Source organism: Lucilia cuprina, chromosome 2, assembly GCF_022045245.1.
Source record: "Lucilia cuprina isolate Lc7/37 chromosome 2, ASM2204524v1, whole genome shotgun sequence".
NCBI lineage: Eukaryota > Metazoa > Arthropoda > Insecta > Diptera > Calliphoridae > Lucilia > Lucilia cuprina.
In genome coordinates, this window is record NC_060950.1 from 28,035,529 (window position 1) to 28,053,357 (window position 17,829).

Genomic DNA, 17,829 nt, shown 5'->3' on the forward strand with positions numbered 1-17,829 from the left:
CGTGGTCAAGCGAAACTTTACAACAAATACCTGCAGGAAACTTTACAGTTTCTTAAGAATAGTTTAACAATTCTTATTCACAACATTAGCATTCAGACGGTAGTCCTAGATCTTACGGAATGGAAGTCGAAGCGCTTTACGTTAGTACCTGGCACGTATGCCTTGTGAATTTTACACACAGTTCGCAATTTATGTACATGGATGGACCGGTCCATGTACAAGCACTTTGCTCAAGTACTTAAGCTATCTAATTGCTGCACCTTTGCTTTTCCGACATCACATTCGTTTACAACCACGCAGATGGGATGTCCTCTGTTGAGTCGGTAACAGCACCTAGAGACATATCCGTTAGACCGTAGTGCGAATCCTTCAAACAGGGACACAGTTCTTACTCACAGATACACCGTGTGGTAATTCTGGTATGAACAGAGTTTTCCCTGAACATACCTAGACAAAGAAGGAAAATTTTATGGTATCACTTTCCTATTTTATCCGACACTTTTATAAGAAAAAAACACACGACACATTAATTTAGCTATACGGGTAGAGTGAGGCCCGCATACCTCTACATCAATCCCGTATCATATACAATATACACCAATTCATTTGCAACGCTTAGTCCCACAGTCACTCCTTTGTTGTTCTCGGCAACAGCACCGAACTTATCCCGAGATTATGTGGTTCTCTGGCTAGACACCATATCAAATCATACCAAGGAGAAGCCGAAGTGACATCACCAGTTTTAGTCCCGGCAGGCTAGAATACTGGTAGTCTCTATACCCCAGGATGGCAATACACCAAGATCTATCATCAAGGAAACATGGGCATGAAATGTATACAATGGATTGAATTGGATATGATGCCAACTCATATATATAGCTCTTGACAGCGAGAAGTTAATTAGGGTAAAATCTGTTGATAAGGTTTAACCTAAGATCGTATAATACTCCGAAGGCAAACTCTGTATCATTTGTATAAAAGAGTATTTGCTTAAAGAAGTTAACCGCGATATTAACCCATACGTGTGAAAACCACAATGATATCAGGAGAAGTCCGCCCAAGTATAGTCAATACCTTTCATAGCTCTCTATAAAAAAGAGCACAGATCTTCCGAATTCTCGTAGACTTTGTACTGTTTAGATGATAATTTTGCACTGATATTTTAAGCCGATATCAAGAGCTTCCGAATACTGCACGACTTCGTTGTAGCCCTGATCAAGAGCTTCCGAGTTCTTCTTGTATTTGATGTTGTTTTGGTGGTTGTTTTGCCAAAACCATCCAAATACAAAAGCTACAAAAACGTTTCAGACTTGTTTTATCTCTTCACTCAAACATTAATCACAAAACCGTACAATTCAATCAACCATAATAAACGCTCTACCAACACTTTCCTAATACAATTTGTTTATGTTAAATGAGGCAATAGCACAAATCAATTGTGGTCAACTGATTACGTTATACACCGCCATTCAAACTATTCGCAATATTTGCGAATTTTTTAGTATAAAAGTCAATAAACTTAATGGAATTAAATCAGTAGTTGTTAGAAATGCGTTACTCTCTGAAAGTTTTTATGGTTTTTACACTACTCATCTCGAGTGTTGTGTTGGCCAAAAAACATAAAGAAGAATCTTCCGAAGAAAAGGAAGAAGAGGGAAAAAAGCACAACGAAGAAGAACACAAAGAAAAGAAACACAAAAACGAAAAAGGTCACAAAGAACACGATGAATGGGATGAAGATGAGAAAAAACATCATGAAGAGGAGGATCATAAACATTATCATGAAAGTGAAGGTGGTAAAAAGAAGAAGGACGAAGATGAAGAAGAAAAATATGGTGAAGAACACAAACATGGCAAACATTTAAAAGGTGGTAAAGATCATCACAAAAAGAAATATAAGAAGGGACACAAGGAATTGGAACATCATAAGAAATTCCATAAAGATGAATATAAAAAAGAAAAAAAATTCTACGATGACGAGGATAAAGGTGGACATCATAAGAAATATGGCAAAGAGCATAAACATCATGACAAAGAAGAGGGAGAACATAAAAAGAAAGAAGAACATGAAGCGGGTAAAAAGAAAAAACACAAAAAGCATGAGGGTCACTACAAAAAGGGTCACCATGATGAGGATCATAAGAAATATAAAAAAGAACATGGACACAAGGAAAAAGAAGAGGAACACAAGAAATGGGGCAATGAGGAAAAGAAGAAAAGTAATAAGAAGAAGAGCCACAAAAAGGAAAGTGAAAAGAAGGATTAGTTAATTAGATAATTGTTTTATTAAACTCACATAAATCTTAATCAATAAAATTTGTTACAATCGGTTACTTGTTTACTCTTCATGTTTTACTTTTTCATAAATGTGAGAATTTCGTTTGTTTTGTAAGGTTTCATAACACAATTACATATTGCAATGTGTGTATTTAGAGTTATGGTTTACCAAGTAGCAACAGTTTGCTGATTCCATGTCATTCATATTTACTATTAGGATTAGCAAATATAATTCAATTAAAACATTTTAACCCTTTTCTCTTACCTAGAGTCGAAGAATATAGTGATTGTTATATGTGTCTTCGGTAGGTTAGTAGTTAATGTTAGGGTTTGTTAGACCGGCGTTGGATTCCTTCAATGTAAAAACCTATCTATCTATCTATCTATCTATCTATCTATCTATCTATCTATCTATCTATCTATCTATATCTATCTATCTATCTATCTATCTATCTATCTATCTATCTATCTATCTATCTATCTATCTATCTATCTATCTATCTATCTATCTATCTATCTATCTATCTATCAATCTATATATCTTTCTTACTAACTACCATTATAGGACTATAGACCTCCTTACAAAGTGGCTTAAAAAAACTCTTTTCCTATAAAAAAACTTCTATCAAACCAATCCAAATATCAAAACAAAAAGTAATTCACTAAAAATGTACCAAATAAATCATTACCAACTATTTAAATACAAATGTATGATTACGCAATATATCAACAGCCAACCACAATCGCCCACCAGGTGGTATCGCAGCAGGAGTTTAACCGATGTCAAACCTACTGCCTAAACAATGCCATCTTTAGATTTCAAACATACACACACACATTTAACATAGACATTAAATGCATATAATTGCAAACAAAAATGTATCATCTCCTTCATACATAATGGAGTTTAATTTTACGCTTCGTTTTACATAAAGGGATGTTTTTTTCGAGGATAGTATGTTAATAGAATGTTATATAAAGATATTTTCAACACTGGAAAATGACCAAATAATGTTTGAATTGAAAAAAAAAAACAGTTTTATTAAGAAAAATTCTACTAATCATAATACATCACTAATAATACCAATCGATTGAAAGAGCAAAACTATTGTAAGTTATGCATGTAATGTACACAAAATCCTTGAAAGTTTGGTTTTGTATTTACATACATGCATACATATGTATGTATGTAGGTAATTGAGATGAAACATTGAAAAGATTTTTCAATCATTAATATTTTGCGGCTTTTTAATGATTCCAAGTTGGAATTCCCTACTAAACTTTTAGAGTAAAAAAAACACAAACTCCGAATAAAGAAAATACAAACCGGATGCCTAACTAAAGACATTTTTCGATGCAACTTGCAGATAGACTCTTGGCCAATGCAATTGTCCAAAAGTAGAAAAAAGTACAAAAAACTTACCTTTAGTAATATTGGCTGTTCGTATGGCTAGGCAATAACTTTATGTAGTTATAAACACTATATATAATACGCTAAAACAATTTATTAAATAACTTATTGGTTTTTTAATTATATTTAAAATTACAGACATAATTCTAATTAGAAACAATTTTAACGCGCACTTTTAACTAATTCACCACTTTTGTTTTCATTAAAAATGTGCTGCCAGATTGTACTAATGTTGCACTTTTTGCGGGTTAAAAAACTTATGGTAAAACATCTAAATTTAAAGAGGAAAATTTTTAGGAGAAACTACCAAATAACCTTCCGACAGAAAGCGTATTAATAAAAAAAGTGTTTTTTGAAGACAAGTTTTAATGTTTTCTATTACGAAAATTAAACTTTTCATTAATTTACAAAACAAAATGTTTTTGTTAAAAATGATATCAAAATTTTATCGAGCAGATCATTAGTTTAGATTTTAGACGTTTAATGATATGATGAAGTTCTTAGCACATTATATGTAAAAAAAATGTTTATTTATTTTCACTAAAAACTTTTTTCCGTTTATTACTAGAGATTTTGCAATAAAAATTGTTATTTTTTAAATTAAATTTAATTAAAAAATTTTTTATGTAACTTGAGGAAAACCTCAAGTTACATAAAAAATTTATTATAGCGATTTTTTATATTCAGCATATTGGCAACACCCTCAATTGTCTTTCTCTTCGCAAACGTCACTTTGTGGTATTGTTTTGCGACAAATATTTTTTCAACAAATTTAACTTTGTTTTCGTGTGAAAAATTTTTGGAAAACATTAAATTCTTGCAAAATGCCTCATATGGTAACAATGGAAAATGGCCAAAGCCAAACTATACAGGAAATGTTGGGCTGCATTGAAAGGTATGAGCTAGAAAATACACAAAAACCAGCACACGCTTACTGGCCAAACACACTAAACATAACCTAAAAAAATATGTTGCGAATTACAATAAATAAGAGATGTATTTTCTTTGCCTTTTTCAGATACAATCCCGATCATTTGAAAATTTTAGAAGCCTATGTTGAAGATCAGGCCAAGAATAACACTTATGATTTGGAAGCTAATTTGGCAGTATTAAAATTGTATCAATTCAATCCTCATATGTTGAATTTTGACATCACCTATACCATCCTATTGAAATCACTGACTAATTTGCCACATACCGATTTTGTAATGGCCAAGTGCTTGCTGTTGCCTCAACAGATGAAGAACGAAACCGTACAGACTATAATCGATTTGGCTGATATTTTGGAACGTACAGATTTCACTTTGTTCTGGCAGAGGGCTGAAGTTAATAAAAGCATTTTCCGTCACATTCAGGGTTTCCATGATTCGATACGCAAATTTGTTTGTCATGTTGTGAATATTACTTTCCAAACTATTAAGAAGGATTTGTTGAAGGAAATGTTGGGCGGCATTGAGGGTGAGTTGAAGGGAAATAGAGGAATAGTGTATAGAATAGTTAACCATAGAAAAGGTTTTCATTCAATGATTATCTTTTCTAAAAATTATGATCTATTTTTGAAAGCTTTTCGAGAAATAGGCCTTTTCTGCGACCATATTTCTAATGAAGCTTTCTAGGGACATTTCATTTGTATATTTACAACTTTAAAAAAAATTCCCATGGAAGACGTTTTCATTAAACACCCTCCTCAATAGAATCTTTCCAACAAACAGCAAACTTGTAAAAATCTAGCTCTTTTTAATGTTATTATTTTTTATTTTTCCAGATGCCACTTTAGACAAATGGATGAAACAATATGGCTGGAAACGTGATGGCAATTTGGTGATTGTTGCTTCACAAGATGAAAAGATCAAGACCAAGAATATTACAGAAAAAATTGAGTTCGATAATGTCGGTGGTTTAATGGCCCAATGTTTGTAAGAGATGAATGGCTAAAGCATAACCATAATTTAAACAAATTAATATTAAGCTAACAATATATCTCTGTTCCAATACCCAGACTTTTTTTATTCTCCTTTGCATACAAGAGTGTAATAATTGAAAAATTAAACCCCCAAGATAAAACAAAGTAAAATAAAAAATGCAAAGTGTTTTATACAAAAAAAGAACAAAATTGAAATCTTGTTTTTATTGTTATTCTAATAAACTTATATTCAAAACGTCTTACAATTTAAGAGGGGATAGCAGGCATTTTGACAAAATGTTAAGACTATACAACTAGTTTTTATACCAAAAAACAAAGCTTAAACTACTTAAAAATAAATTGAAAATTAGAAAAGAAAAAAAATACAAAAAAACTATTTAAAGATAAATAATAAAGTTATTAAGCTGTCTTTATTATTTGCTACAAGAATAATTTGTAACAACTGAAGTAGTTTGTAAAATGTTAAGATTGTTTTTTGAATTTTTTCAAAATAGGAAATATTTTATCAAATGCCTCATAAATTTCACCACGTACTTTAGCTCCCGTTAGCACAACTTTACCAGAAACGAATATCAATAGGACAATACGTGGACGCACCATACGATAGATGAGACCGGGAAATAATTCCGGTTCGTATGAAGAGAAATTACAATGGGTGAGTACCAGACCCTCCAAACGTATGGGAAATTTAACATCACAAGAACCGACCATATTTTGAATTTTAAAATCGAGAAATTTAGCCTGAAAAGTTTGAAAAGTAAATTTGTTTTTACTATACAAGGAACATAAGCAGTATTTAATAGATTACTTACCGGAAATCCTAATTTCTGTATAATTCTGGCATATTTACGAGCGGCCAAACGTGAATCATCTTCACTTTTAGCTCCGGTACAAACCATTTTGCCCGACGAGAATATCAATGCTGTGGTACGAGGTTCACGTATACGCATAATAACAGCAGCAAAACGTTTTGGATTGTATTCGGCATTACGGGCATGTAAAGCAATCTTTTTCAAATCTAGTTTACAACATAAATTAACAGTGGAAACAATATTTCTAAAAAAAATCAAAAATATCATATTAACAATGTACACATAACATGACATATTCTTCAACTTACTGTAGTTGTGGCACAATACCGGGATCTGCTGAACCCGGAGTCATGGGTGTCATAGGCGTCGCCGGGCCCATGGTTTGGTGTATATTGCTTAAATTATCAGTTCTATCACTCATCGGTACCATGGGTGACATAAGACTTTGTGGTGTCTGTGGTTGCATTAATGACTGCGGTGCTGCTGACGCACTACCGATACTCTGTGCTCCCATATTAGATGACATTGAACTTTGATATGAGGGTTGATATGATTGCATTTGCTTATGTGGTACTGGCAGTGTGGGAGCATGTTGTCCCATATTTGGTGTATTCGAGCCTGGTGCTGGTGAATTACCACCCATAATGTGACTTAAATCATGACCATACATATTATTAGCCGATACGTTAGGATTATGCGCGCCATTAGTGTTAATATCATGCTGATTATGTTGATTCATAGCCGAGGGATGGTACACAGGATTGGCGGCCACAATCTGTTGATCGGCCTCCATTTGATGAAGTGGCGTGCCAATACTGGGTATTGAAAAACCTGGACTCAACATTTGATCCATGTTTGTGTTGTTTTATTGTATATGCCTCTAAAAAGGTTTTACAAATTTCCTAAAGCAAATGTCCTTCACAATATGTCCGCAAATGACAAAAACTATGTTTGGCGGCAGCTTCTATAAAGCGCAGCAGACGCAATTCAATTGCTTAACCAAAACAAAATATAAAAAACTCACTAGTATTTTTTACAAAGTAATCACAAATTATTTTATATATTTTTTATTTTCCTAACATATTTTATTTTTAGTTATTTAATTAATAGTAGACTTTTTCTTAAATTTCAATGTTTTAATGGAAAATTCCTGTATTGATTTCCGAAATCAACAATTTCTTAAATGTTTTTACCAAAAACTATAACGGTAGTTGCCATATTGTTGTAAAAAAGAAAAAAAAAACTTTTTTTGATGTTGCCATGTCACATGAAAATGATTAAAAATATAGTGGTGAATTGAGGCGTAAGTGTAAGTGGCTGAATCAAGGTATATTTAGACCTGGTTCACACTGGGAAACTTTTGATTTTGTGTGTGAGAGAAAAAGATGGTTGAAATTTTTTTCTCTTTCTCTCACACACAAAATATATATAAGATAGTGTCATCGGCGAATTCAGAATACCAAGCGAATTCGTTATATTTTACTATGTAGTTTAACATTCTGTCTGCACTTGAAGGCGAATTGGTTGTCAGGGAAAAATTTCAAAGACATTTGACAAATAAATCAATCGACTTTTTTGTCGAAAAAAGTCGAAGTCGACTATTTTGTTCCAAAAAAGTCGATAACTCTACTATCGTCTATGAAAAAAGTCGAAAAGTCGACTTTGTAAATAAAAGTCAAAATAAGTCGAAAAGTCGGAAATATGAAAAAAGTCGAAAAAAATCGAAGAGTCGGAAAAAGTCGGAAAAAGTCGAAAAAAGTCGGAAAAAGTCGGAAAAGTCGACTATTTATAAAATATTAGAAGTCGAAAAGTCGAAAAATCGACTTTTAATTAAATGAAAAAAGTCGAAAAATCGACTAAATGCAAAAAGTCGAAAAGTCGACTTTTCATGAAATGCAAAAGTCGAAAGGTCGACTTTTCATAAAATGCAAAAAGTCGAAAAGCCGACTTTTCATTAAATGCAAATGGTCGAAAAGTCGACTTTTCGTTTCAACTATAGTACCCTATAACATAGTAGCAAAAAACGATCAGCTGTTCTGATAACACTATACCTTATAGTTAATATATCTTGTGGCTGAATATGATAATAATAGTCAAGGCGAATTCATAAGGTTAATTTTGTTGAGTTTTATTATTAATATAATATTTTTACATATTTTATGTTATGCTTATCATTCCGTTATAATGTTATTTCTAAAATATAATTTTCCGATCCTATAGAGTATATGTACATATATATTCCAAATCGTTTTTGCCGACATTTATATTGAAAGCTATTTTGAGAAGACCAAAGATAATTCAATTATCTTAGGTCTAATAGGCTTGCTTTGCAGAAAATCGTTATTAAAAAGTAACAAAATCATTAGAAATTATATTATTAATAAATTACAAAAAAATATTACCCACTATAAAAAAAGTCTTTTAATGACAGTTTGACGTACGCTGAAATTAGAAAAACAGTCATAGTCTATTGTGAATGAATGACAAATAAGTGAGAAAAAACACACACATATACTGACAACAGCAAAGAAAATAACATTATTTTACCAATTGGTTGTTAATTTTCCTAAAATAAAAACTTTTTGATAAATTATTTAAAATTACAAACAAAAAAAATATACAAAACTTTACAACAACATGTGAATATGTCCATTATTTAAAGACAACTGATGAAATCAAAATATATTTTAAATAAACAATAAAACAAAGGAATCCAAAGAAAAAAAAACACCAAATTTGGTGTGAGGAGTGGAAACTGTGAAAAAATTGAGTAATAAAGATTGTGGAGTAACTATAATATCGACAAGGTTAAAGCAATTGGAGCAGTAATTAAAATTAATAAAAAAAGGTAATAATTTTCCCGAAAATTTTTTTTATTACAAGATATTTAAAGATATTTCGAATTTGAATTTGTAATGTTATTGATTTTTAACACTTTTTTTGTCATTAGCCTACGTTTATTATTATTAATAAGTCTTTGCCTTGGTTACACTTAATTGTTGTTGTGGGCCTTTAGGTATGAGTGCTAAAACACGCCAACGACCTGCTACGGCTAATAGCCAAACGCTAAATGAATGTGTACAGGTGGTGGTAAGATGTCGACCCATGAGCAATAAAGAACGTTCTGAGGGCTATGATGAAGTCATTGGAGTTTATCCAAATCGTGGTGTTATAGAGATTTCCAACTATTCGGATTCACAAAAGGAACAACGTAAAGTCTTTACCTATGATGCGGTCTACGATGCTGGCTCATCTCAGACTACGGTCTACAACGAGATTGTTTTTCCCCTGGTAAGCTCGGTTTTGGAAGGTTATAATGGTTGCATTTTTGCCTATGGTCAAACGGGTACGGGCAAAACCTTTACGATGGAAGGTATACGCGGCAATGATGAATTGGTGGGTATTATTCCCCGTACCTTTGAACAAATCTGGCTACACATCAATCGTACCGAAAACTTTCAATTTTTGGTTGATGTTTCTTATTTGGAAATCTATATGGAAGAATTGAGAGATCTTTTAAAACCGAATTCAAAACATTTGGAGGTGCGCGAAAGCTCATCGGGTGTTTATGTACCAAATCTACATTCCATTACATGCAAGAGTGTCGATGATATGATGAATGTCATGAAGGTGGGAAATAAAAATCGTACCATTGGTTTCACCAACATGAACGAGCACAGTTCAAGGTAACACATAGTTTAAGATAAAGTTTTTAAAAAATCCTTTTGAACTTTTCTTTTTTTACAGATCTCATGCCATATTTATGATAAAAATCGAAATGTGTGACATTGAGACAAACACCATAAAAGTGGGCAAATTAAATCTCATCGATTTGGCCGGCAGTGAGCGTCAAAGTAAAACGGGTGCTTCAGCTGAACGTCTTAAGGAGGCTAGCAAAATTAATTTGGCTCTCTCGTCATTGGGTAATGTTATTTCAGCCTTAGCTGAAAGTTCACCACACGTACCCTATCGCGATTCGAAGCTAACACGTCTCTTACAAGATTCTTTGGGTGGTAACTCGAAAACCATTATGATTGCTAATATAGGTCCATCGGCCTATAATTACAATGAAACTTTAACGACCTTGCGTTATGCATCCCGAGCTAAAGCCATACAAAATCAACCTATTAAGAATGAAGATCCTCAGGATGCTAAACTTAAGGAATATCAGGAAGAAATTGAACGTCTTAAACGTTTAATCGGTTCCAAACAGCAGCAGCAGCAACAGCATGTTAAAGTCGAGAAGCCACCCAAGAAGATTGTTAAGAAACCCAAAAGTGAAAAGAAAGAAAAATTGCAGCTTAAGGAAATGGATGAGAGTTTGGCGCAAACCAACTCGGAAATAAATGATGTGGATGAGGAGAAAGATGAACCGGAATCGGATAAAGAAAATGAGGTGGAAGAGGAGGTGGCCAAGACCAATGAACAGTTGGAATCTGAGCGTTTGGAAACTGCCAAACTGGCAGCAAAACTATCCGAACTTGAGTCTCAGCTGGTAAGGGGAGGTAAAAATTTACTCGATACCTATAGCGAACGACAAATTGAATTGGAAAAGAAATTGGTGGAGATCGCAGAGCGTAAAAAACGTGAAATTGAAATGCAACAGAAATTGGAATTACAGGAGGAAACTACTTTGGAAATAAAAGAAACCGTTACGTCCCTAGAACAGGAAGTGGAATTGAAGAAACGCAAATTGTCTAAATGTTATGCAAAATATTTGGCACTACAGCAAGAGCTAAACGATTGTAAATTCGAGCATAATCAGGATCTAAGAGAATTGGAAATGGCACAAAATGAATTGGTTAAGGAACTGAAAAGGCAGCTATTAATTATCGACAACTTTGTGCCGGTGGAGGTGAAACAACGTCTCTACACACAAGCCAAATACGATGAAGAACAGGAGGAATGGAAATTCTCCGCTTTACCCATTTACAACGATGGCAGCTATAATAATAAACGTCCCGTTTCCCATCCCCAACGACGCAGACCCATTTCCGAATATGCCTTGTTAGAAGCTAAAAACAATACCTCAGATGCCGCTTTACGTTTCAAAAGCGAAAACATTGTCAACTATGAACTGGAAATGCCCTGTCGCACTACTCAAGAATACAAAATACCCAAAGTGTCAGCTTCTCTGCAGGCCGTATTAGCTCAGGCCATGCAAACCGGCGATGATATCGATATAGTAGATAATCATACAAATTCCATACGCAGTCGCTTGGAAAGCATTATAAATGCCAGTGCTAATGCAGCTGCGGCTGCTGCCGCTTCAGCAGCAAATATGAATGGTCATGGTCCGAATGCCAATACAATCGGTGGCGGCGTGCCCATTTCCAATGGGGTGCGTAGTATTAAGTCTAGTCGTGCTACGGGTATACCTCCAGCTTCAGCTATCGATTCGAATAGACGTCCACCCACTGGACGTACCCAAGCAAAAAAACCAGGCTCGGCTTATCCCAAGGCCCGAGGTCTAGTCACTAAATGAATTTAAGTTTAATATGTTCTCGTCTACTCTAAACATGTATATCTCAAATATTACGTATTTTTTTAATGCATTTTATTCTGTTTACGTTTTTTTTTTACCACATTCGTAACTCTTTCTTAAGACTATTAGTGCAATACGTTTTTGTTTTTTAAGCTTTTTTTGTTTTGCTTATTTTAACTTAATTTGTAGTTTTTTTTTACGCCACTGTATTTTATTTTTAATAAAATTGCATTTCTTTTTATTTATAGAAATTTAAATTTATATATTTTTGCAAAATTTCTTAAAGAATCTAGACGGTTTTACTATAGTTTTGACTGAAACAAGTTTTACAACCAATTTTTTAGTTAAACAATTAGCATTTATGTTTAAATTAATCTTGAAAAGTAGTTTTTGATTATATTAGTTTATTATGCTAGTAGTTTAAATAATGGAGTTTAAATCACTATTTACTTCGTTTCATTTTCTCTAGATTTCATGTGGAAATGGATTAACACAAACTAATAAACTGAAATCATTTAGTTAGACCCAAATAAGGGAATGATTTTGTTCTAGTTTATCAAGATTTTCATGTTTCCAAGGAGAATAATTAATTTTGTTTCAAAATCTTTATTGAAAATTTAGTTTTTTCGCCACTTTGCTTTTATATTAATTTATTTATTATTTATTGTAGCACAAAATAAAAAAAATACAAGAAAGCCCAACCAAAATGTTGTTTTATTCTTTCGAAATTAAAGTCAGTGAAACTTCACACAAAGACTGCTCAAGGACATCCAATTGATTTTCTGCTACAATCCCAAAATAGCCAAATGACTTCTTCCTATTTCATCTCACTGCTTAAACTCACAAGAAATTTTTCAAATAAATAAAAAGATCTTTATTATGGAATCATAGTTAAACTTAAAAAAACAAAGTAAATATTTTAATATTTAATGCCTTATCCTTTTCTGTATTACGGCAGCTCTCCTGCCATCTTCTAAGCCATAAACTTTAAATAAATTCCACTAATTTTTCTAAATTATTAATACCCGTCTTTTCCACCAAATCTAATAAGGCCTGCAACTTATTATCAAACAGCTCACAGCGTATGGGCATTTCCAAAGAATAAAAAGGATTTTTTAAAGCATAATCCGAATAAAGTTCGTAGATTTTACGCAAAACTATATCCATGCCATTCAAACCCGTCTCGCTGATAACAATAAACTTAACACCCGTCAACGTTTGAAAACAATGTAACGTAAATGTATCCGCCTCCAATACTTCAATACCCGAAGACTTCGGTTCAGGGCTCAATTGACTGGCAATGGCAAATAGAGGATAAAACATACTGGCCAAAAAGATTTTCTCATTTGTTGTCATTTTGGGACGGCTAAATTTTAAATTTATAGGATAATTTTCAGCAGATTCTAATACTGTTTTGACATCACGACCATCTTCCAAAGTAGCACCGTTTACGGGGCCGCCATTAACAGCCACCAAGACATGGCCAACTAAAGTAAATTAATAAAGCTTTATTATTTCAATTTTTTTTATAGTTTTCTGTTTTATTACCATTAATACCATCTTTGCGATTGAATGCAACTGTCACCTTTTTAGGATTGTAATCCAACATTAAATCCAAAGGGTAAGTAAAGGTTTTTTCATGTTCTATACGCGGCACATTATTGTCCAGGTTGAATATAAGACCACCCGATTTACTAACTATATATACACCGTATATAATCATTGTAGTTTTGTTAATATTATTAATTTAATGTTTAATTGAAAAGTTGAAAAGGAATATTGTAGTAAAACAACAACAACAATCATTCGATTTTTTGCACAGCTGGCTTTTGTTTATTCTTTTTTTTTGCGGTTGCCACATTTTTGTTGTCATAAATACCCTGCAAAGTTACCATTCCTATACATTTATAGCAATTATAAGAAATTATTCTTGTTTATTTTTCAAGTATCGTTTATAATCACTACAAAAATCAATGATAATTGAAAGCAATAATAATGTGGGACACGACATGTTATTATAAATAGCAAAAATTCATAAATTTTGGCGATACAAAAAGTATTTTATAATTCTTTTTCCCTTAGTCTGGTACTCTAAGACATTATAACAAAAGTATGGCATTTTTATTGGTTGATATTTTTTGCACAGCTGACTTTGACTGGAGTTCTAGACCTGACAAAAATTAACAATGACGGCAATTTTCACTAAACTTTTCACAACATATTAAAAAGAAAAACAAAAATTTTGAAAAATGAATTATTTTTATAGATAATAATGATCATTTAATAAAGTATCAAGAAAATATTTTTATTTTTTGGCTTTGTATTGTGATAATGAATGAATAAATAAATATTTTCAAGCTGACTGTTATTTAGCGATTTTAAATTTCAAAACTAAACGGCGGCTAAACACAGCCGTCTATTTGTCCAACGGCGCGGGTGTCTTGTCTAGTGTATATTTTTATATCCAGCTGCATTAGCAACCATAGCAAAACACAAGAAGGAAAAAAAAAGAAAACCAATATTTTTAATAATAAATTCTGTTAAAAGAAACTAATAATATATTTATTCAAAATTACGGAGAAACTGGAAAAAATGGGCTCTGATGATGCTAGCACAGTTTCTAGCGATAGTGGCGAACGGGGTGAACGCATACAGAGAGGTTTCCAGATAAACTATATGATTTTACGTGATGCTGATACAGGTAAGGTCATCTGGCAAGAAAATAAAGATTTTTCATCACCCGATGCCGAACATGAGGCCCGTGTACCCGTCAAAATATTGGATTTAAGAGCCGTATCAAGAGAAATAAATTTTAGCACTATAGAGGCCATGGAAAACTTTCGTCTCGATCAAAAGGTTTTATTTAAAGGGCGCATAATGGAGGAATGGTTCTTCGAAATGGGCTGGGTAGGAGCGAATACAACCAACACCTGGCAATCGACCATTGAGGCAGCACCTGAATCACAAATGATGCCTGCTAAAGTCTTAAATGGTAATGTCACCATTCAAACAAGTTTCTATGACAACGATACACTCATCACTAAATCCGTGGTACGACTTTATTATATTTAAGTTATAATTACAACATTATAAAGATTGATGGAGGAGAGAAATGCAGGCATTAGTTTAAGAAGCTGAAATATATTCGTTTAAATACAGTAATAAGATTAAATCAAAAAAAAATATAAAAAACGACCTCAAAAATTGAACACCCACACATTTTACACACAACACCAAATTCCAAAAACAACGAATTTTGTGTTGCTGTTGTCATCATAAATAAATCATCAATGAAGACAGCGCTTTTAAGGTATTAAATCAATTGTGAAAAAATGAATAGGAAGCCTTCAAAACTCTGTAATGTTTGTGAAAAATTTTCTAGACTGAAAAATGTAAAGGAACTTTTGTACTTCATTCTTTATGTTCTCTCTGAATTAATACTCTTAAAGCTCTGCTTTTAACCAAACTATAAACATTTGATCTCGTACAAATCATAAACATAAATATGTTTTTAATATCAAACAATTTAAATTGTTTTAGTAGAGTCGTTGAAGCTTTTATATAAAATGTGTTTTGTTTATAAATATGTTTATGTTTCTCAAAATATGAGATCTTTCAAGCATTTCTTTATTTAATTAACAATAATTTTCTAAAATGTTTTTATAAAAATCAATATATTGCATTTTCTGTTTTTAAGGCCATATAAACTTAAAATTTTAACTTCTTTCCAAGATTTATTTTAATAAAAGTTTCTTTATTTCGTTGAAAATTTCTAGATTTTATTTTTTTTACTTCTATTTAATTCTTAAAGATCTGTAAAATATCGAAACAGTTTTTGTTATTAACGCCAACTTTTTCGTTTTTATTATTATCTATTATAAGCAATTAATAATAAACTAGTTATAAAATCTAAATTAATATTAAACATAATTATTTATTAATATATGAATAATGTTTCCTTATACAAACTAAAAAATATGTAAAATGATTATCAAAAAATAATAATAAAATGTTAACCCAAAATAAAAAAATTTTTATATAGATTTTAAAATAAATTATATATTCCATTAAGGGCGAGTTTTTCTGAAAAATATAATCTTCATTCTTTGGTTAAACCTGGTTTAATATATGTTTCGTGTTTTTCAGTTATCAGTAAAGATACATTTTATCTTAGTTTAACTGAGTGTAATTGGCCCATTTAACTCAAGTTATAAGTGAGAAAACACAATTAACAAAAACAGTAAAACAATGATTTCGGAAGAAAAAAACTTAATATTTTAAGTAAATTGCAATTTTATGATTTGTTTTGTTTTATTTATTATTGTTTTTAATGTTTATTTAACATTTTTCAAAAATTTTCAATTTTACAAAAGTATTGTTTGCAAAAAACAGCTGTTCATTGTTTATGTTTTTAAGTGAAAAGTTGGCAATACTAACAAAGTTAACTGAGCTTAAATCCATAACTGAAAAACACAATCATCGGTTAAAGTCCGCCTAAATTTGTTCCGAGTTTAATCTAACAGCAAATTAAGCCTAGTTTAACTGAGGAGTCTGAGTTGGGGAACAACTCTCGCGTCATCGTTTTTATTTCGTTCGACAGAATTACTCCTCACCCCGCACTAATTTAATGCACTACTTCGTATAACTGTTCTAAGTTATGCAATGTCTTCATTAAACGCGTGCTTTCGTTTTACCTGAGAGTGAGGTTATGTTTTTAACTGGTGGAGACCATAAAATACTCACAATATAACCTGGTGAAGACCATTTAAACTCAAATATATACTGGTGGAGACCATTAAAACTCTAAAACTTTTATCTGGTGGAGACCATTAATACTTTTGATGAAGTTAAGTCCGGATGCTCAAAACTTTCTATATGAAGGTATAAGTCGTTTGGTGGGATTTTCTCTGGACAAACGTGTGATAACCAGGCAATATGCTTGCTTAATGCACCGCCATTCTAACGAAAACAAAAAAAAAATAACTGAAAATCAAAATTATTAGTTAAAGTCCGTCTAACAGCAAGTTAAACCTATTTTAACTGAGCCGTAAGAAACCTGCCCTATGAAGTCTAAATAGGATCTGGGAAGACCCTCTAGATAGCAAAATATTTTTAAGTAATATTAGATATGCTTCGAAAATTTTGTTATTTGAATGGACAGATGGATGGATAGATGGTTAGATTGTTCCGAGGTAGATAGATAGATTGTACCTTTGTATGATGCTTTACCTGTGTCTGTGTCTGGAATCGAAACCAAATAAGCAAACTCAAATGATTAAAAACATCTTAAACCTATTTTAATATTTATTCCATTCTTCTACATTCTTACTAGGGTTCTATAGTTGAAACGCAAAGTCGACTTTTCGACTTTTTGCATATTTTGAAAAGTAGACTTTTCAAATTTTCGACATTTTGCATTTTATGAAAAGTCGACTTTTTGCATTAAGTTAAAAGTCGATTTTTCAACTTTTTTCATTTAATTAAAAATCGATTTTTCGACTTTTAATATTTTATAAATAGTCGACTTTTTCCGACTTTTCGACTCTTTCCGACTTTTCGACTCTTTCCGACTTTTCGACTAATATTTACGAAGTCGACTTTTCGACTTTTTTCATAGACGATAGTCGAGTTATCGACTTTTTTGGAACAAAATAGTCGATTTCGACTTTTCGATAAAAAATTGATTGTTCGATTATTCGAAAGTCGTTTTATAGAACCCTACTCCTTACGGTTACGTTAAATTTCCCCTAAATTTATTTTATTAAACAACAGAAATTACCAACATTGTCACAAGAAAAATATTTTATTGGCAACTCTTTCTACTTTCATTCAATCTAAGGAAAATTCATAAAAGATGGTTTCATAATATTTCATATACATGAAGTTTGACATTAACAGTTAAAAGAAATTAGTTTTTATA

The 17,829-nt window shown here is 32.0% G+C and overlaps 6 protein-coding genes across 7 annotated transcripts; 4 read left to right on the top strand and 2 right to left on the bottom strand.

Moving 5' to 3' along the window:
- Positions 1–1,549: 1,549 nt before the first annotated feature.
- On the top strand, positions 1,550–2,266 carry LOC111687719 (glutamic acid-rich protein). The gene has a single exon (XM_023450190.2). It carries the CDS (start codon positions 1,550–1,552, stop codon positions 2,264–2,266), a length of 717 nt encoding a protein of 238 aa, XP_023305958.2.
- A 2,120-nt stretch (positions 2,267–4,386) lies between these two features.
- On the top strand, positions 4,387–5,801 carry LOC111686323 (eukaryotic translation initiation factor 3 subunit K). Its single transcript, XM_023448682.2, has 3 exons — positions 4,387–4,583; positions 4,707–5,146; positions 5,454–5,801. The coding sequence occupies exons 1-3, from the start codon at positions 4,513–4,515 to the stop codon at positions 5,606–5,608; spliced, it is 666 nt and encodes a 221-aa protein (XP_023304450.2). The 5' UTR covers positions 4,387–4,512; the 3' UTR covers positions 5,609–5,801.
- On the bottom strand, positions 5,777–7,627 carry LOC111686322 (TATA-box-binding protein). The gene is made up of 3 exons (XM_023448680.2): positions 6,733–7,627; positions 6,425–6,668; positions 5,777–6,353 (listed from the first exon to the last, which is right to left on the bottom strand). Exons 1-3 carry the CDS (start codon positions 7,275–7,277, stop codon positions 6,075–6,077), a joined length of 1,068 nt encoding a protein of 355 aa, XP_023304448.2. The 5' UTR covers positions 7,278–7,627; the 3' UTR covers positions 5,777–6,074.
- A 1,318-nt stretch (positions 7,628–8,945) lies between these two features.
- Positions 8,946–12,160, top strand: LOC111686315 (kinesin-like protein Klp68D). 2 transcript variants are annotated; one of them, XM_023448673.2, is made up of 3 exons: positions 8,946–9,272; positions 9,375–10,110; positions 10,172–12,160. In XM_023448673.2, exons 2-3 carry the CDS (start codon positions 9,443–9,445, stop codon positions 11,907–11,909), a joined length of 2,406 nt encoding a protein of 801 aa, XP_023304441.2. In that variant the 5' UTR covers positions 8,946–9,272; positions 9,375–9,442; the 3' UTR covers positions 11,910–12,160. The 2 variants fall into 2 exon arrangements, with proteins under 2 accessions (XP_023304441.2, XP_046802225.1); XM_046946269.1 differs by having other exon boundaries at positions 9,441–10,110.
- A 599-nt stretch (positions 12,161–12,759) lies between these two features.
- LOC111686317 (trafficking protein particle complex subunit 4) lies at positions 12,760–13,722 on the bottom strand. The gene is made up of 2 exons (XM_023448674.2): positions 13,458–13,722; positions 12,760–13,396 (listed from the first exon to the last, which is right to left on the bottom strand). Exons 1-2 carry the CDS (start codon positions 13,630–13,632, stop codon positions 12,897–12,899), a joined length of 675 nt encoding a protein of 224 aa, XP_023304442.1. The 5' UTR covers positions 13,633–13,722; the 3' UTR covers positions 12,760–12,896.
- A 567-nt stretch (positions 13,723–14,289) lies between these two features.
- Positions 14,290–15,231, top strand: LOC111686318 (probable cGMP 3',5'-cyclic phosphodiesterase subunit delta). The gene has a single exon (XM_023448675.2). The coding sequence runs from the start codon at positions 14,502–14,504 to the stop codon at positions 14,979–14,981; it is 480 nt and encodes a 159-aa protein (XP_023304443.1). The 5' UTR covers positions 14,290–14,501; the 3' UTR covers positions 14,982–15,231.
- Positions 15,232–17,829: the final 2,598 nt, after the last annotated feature.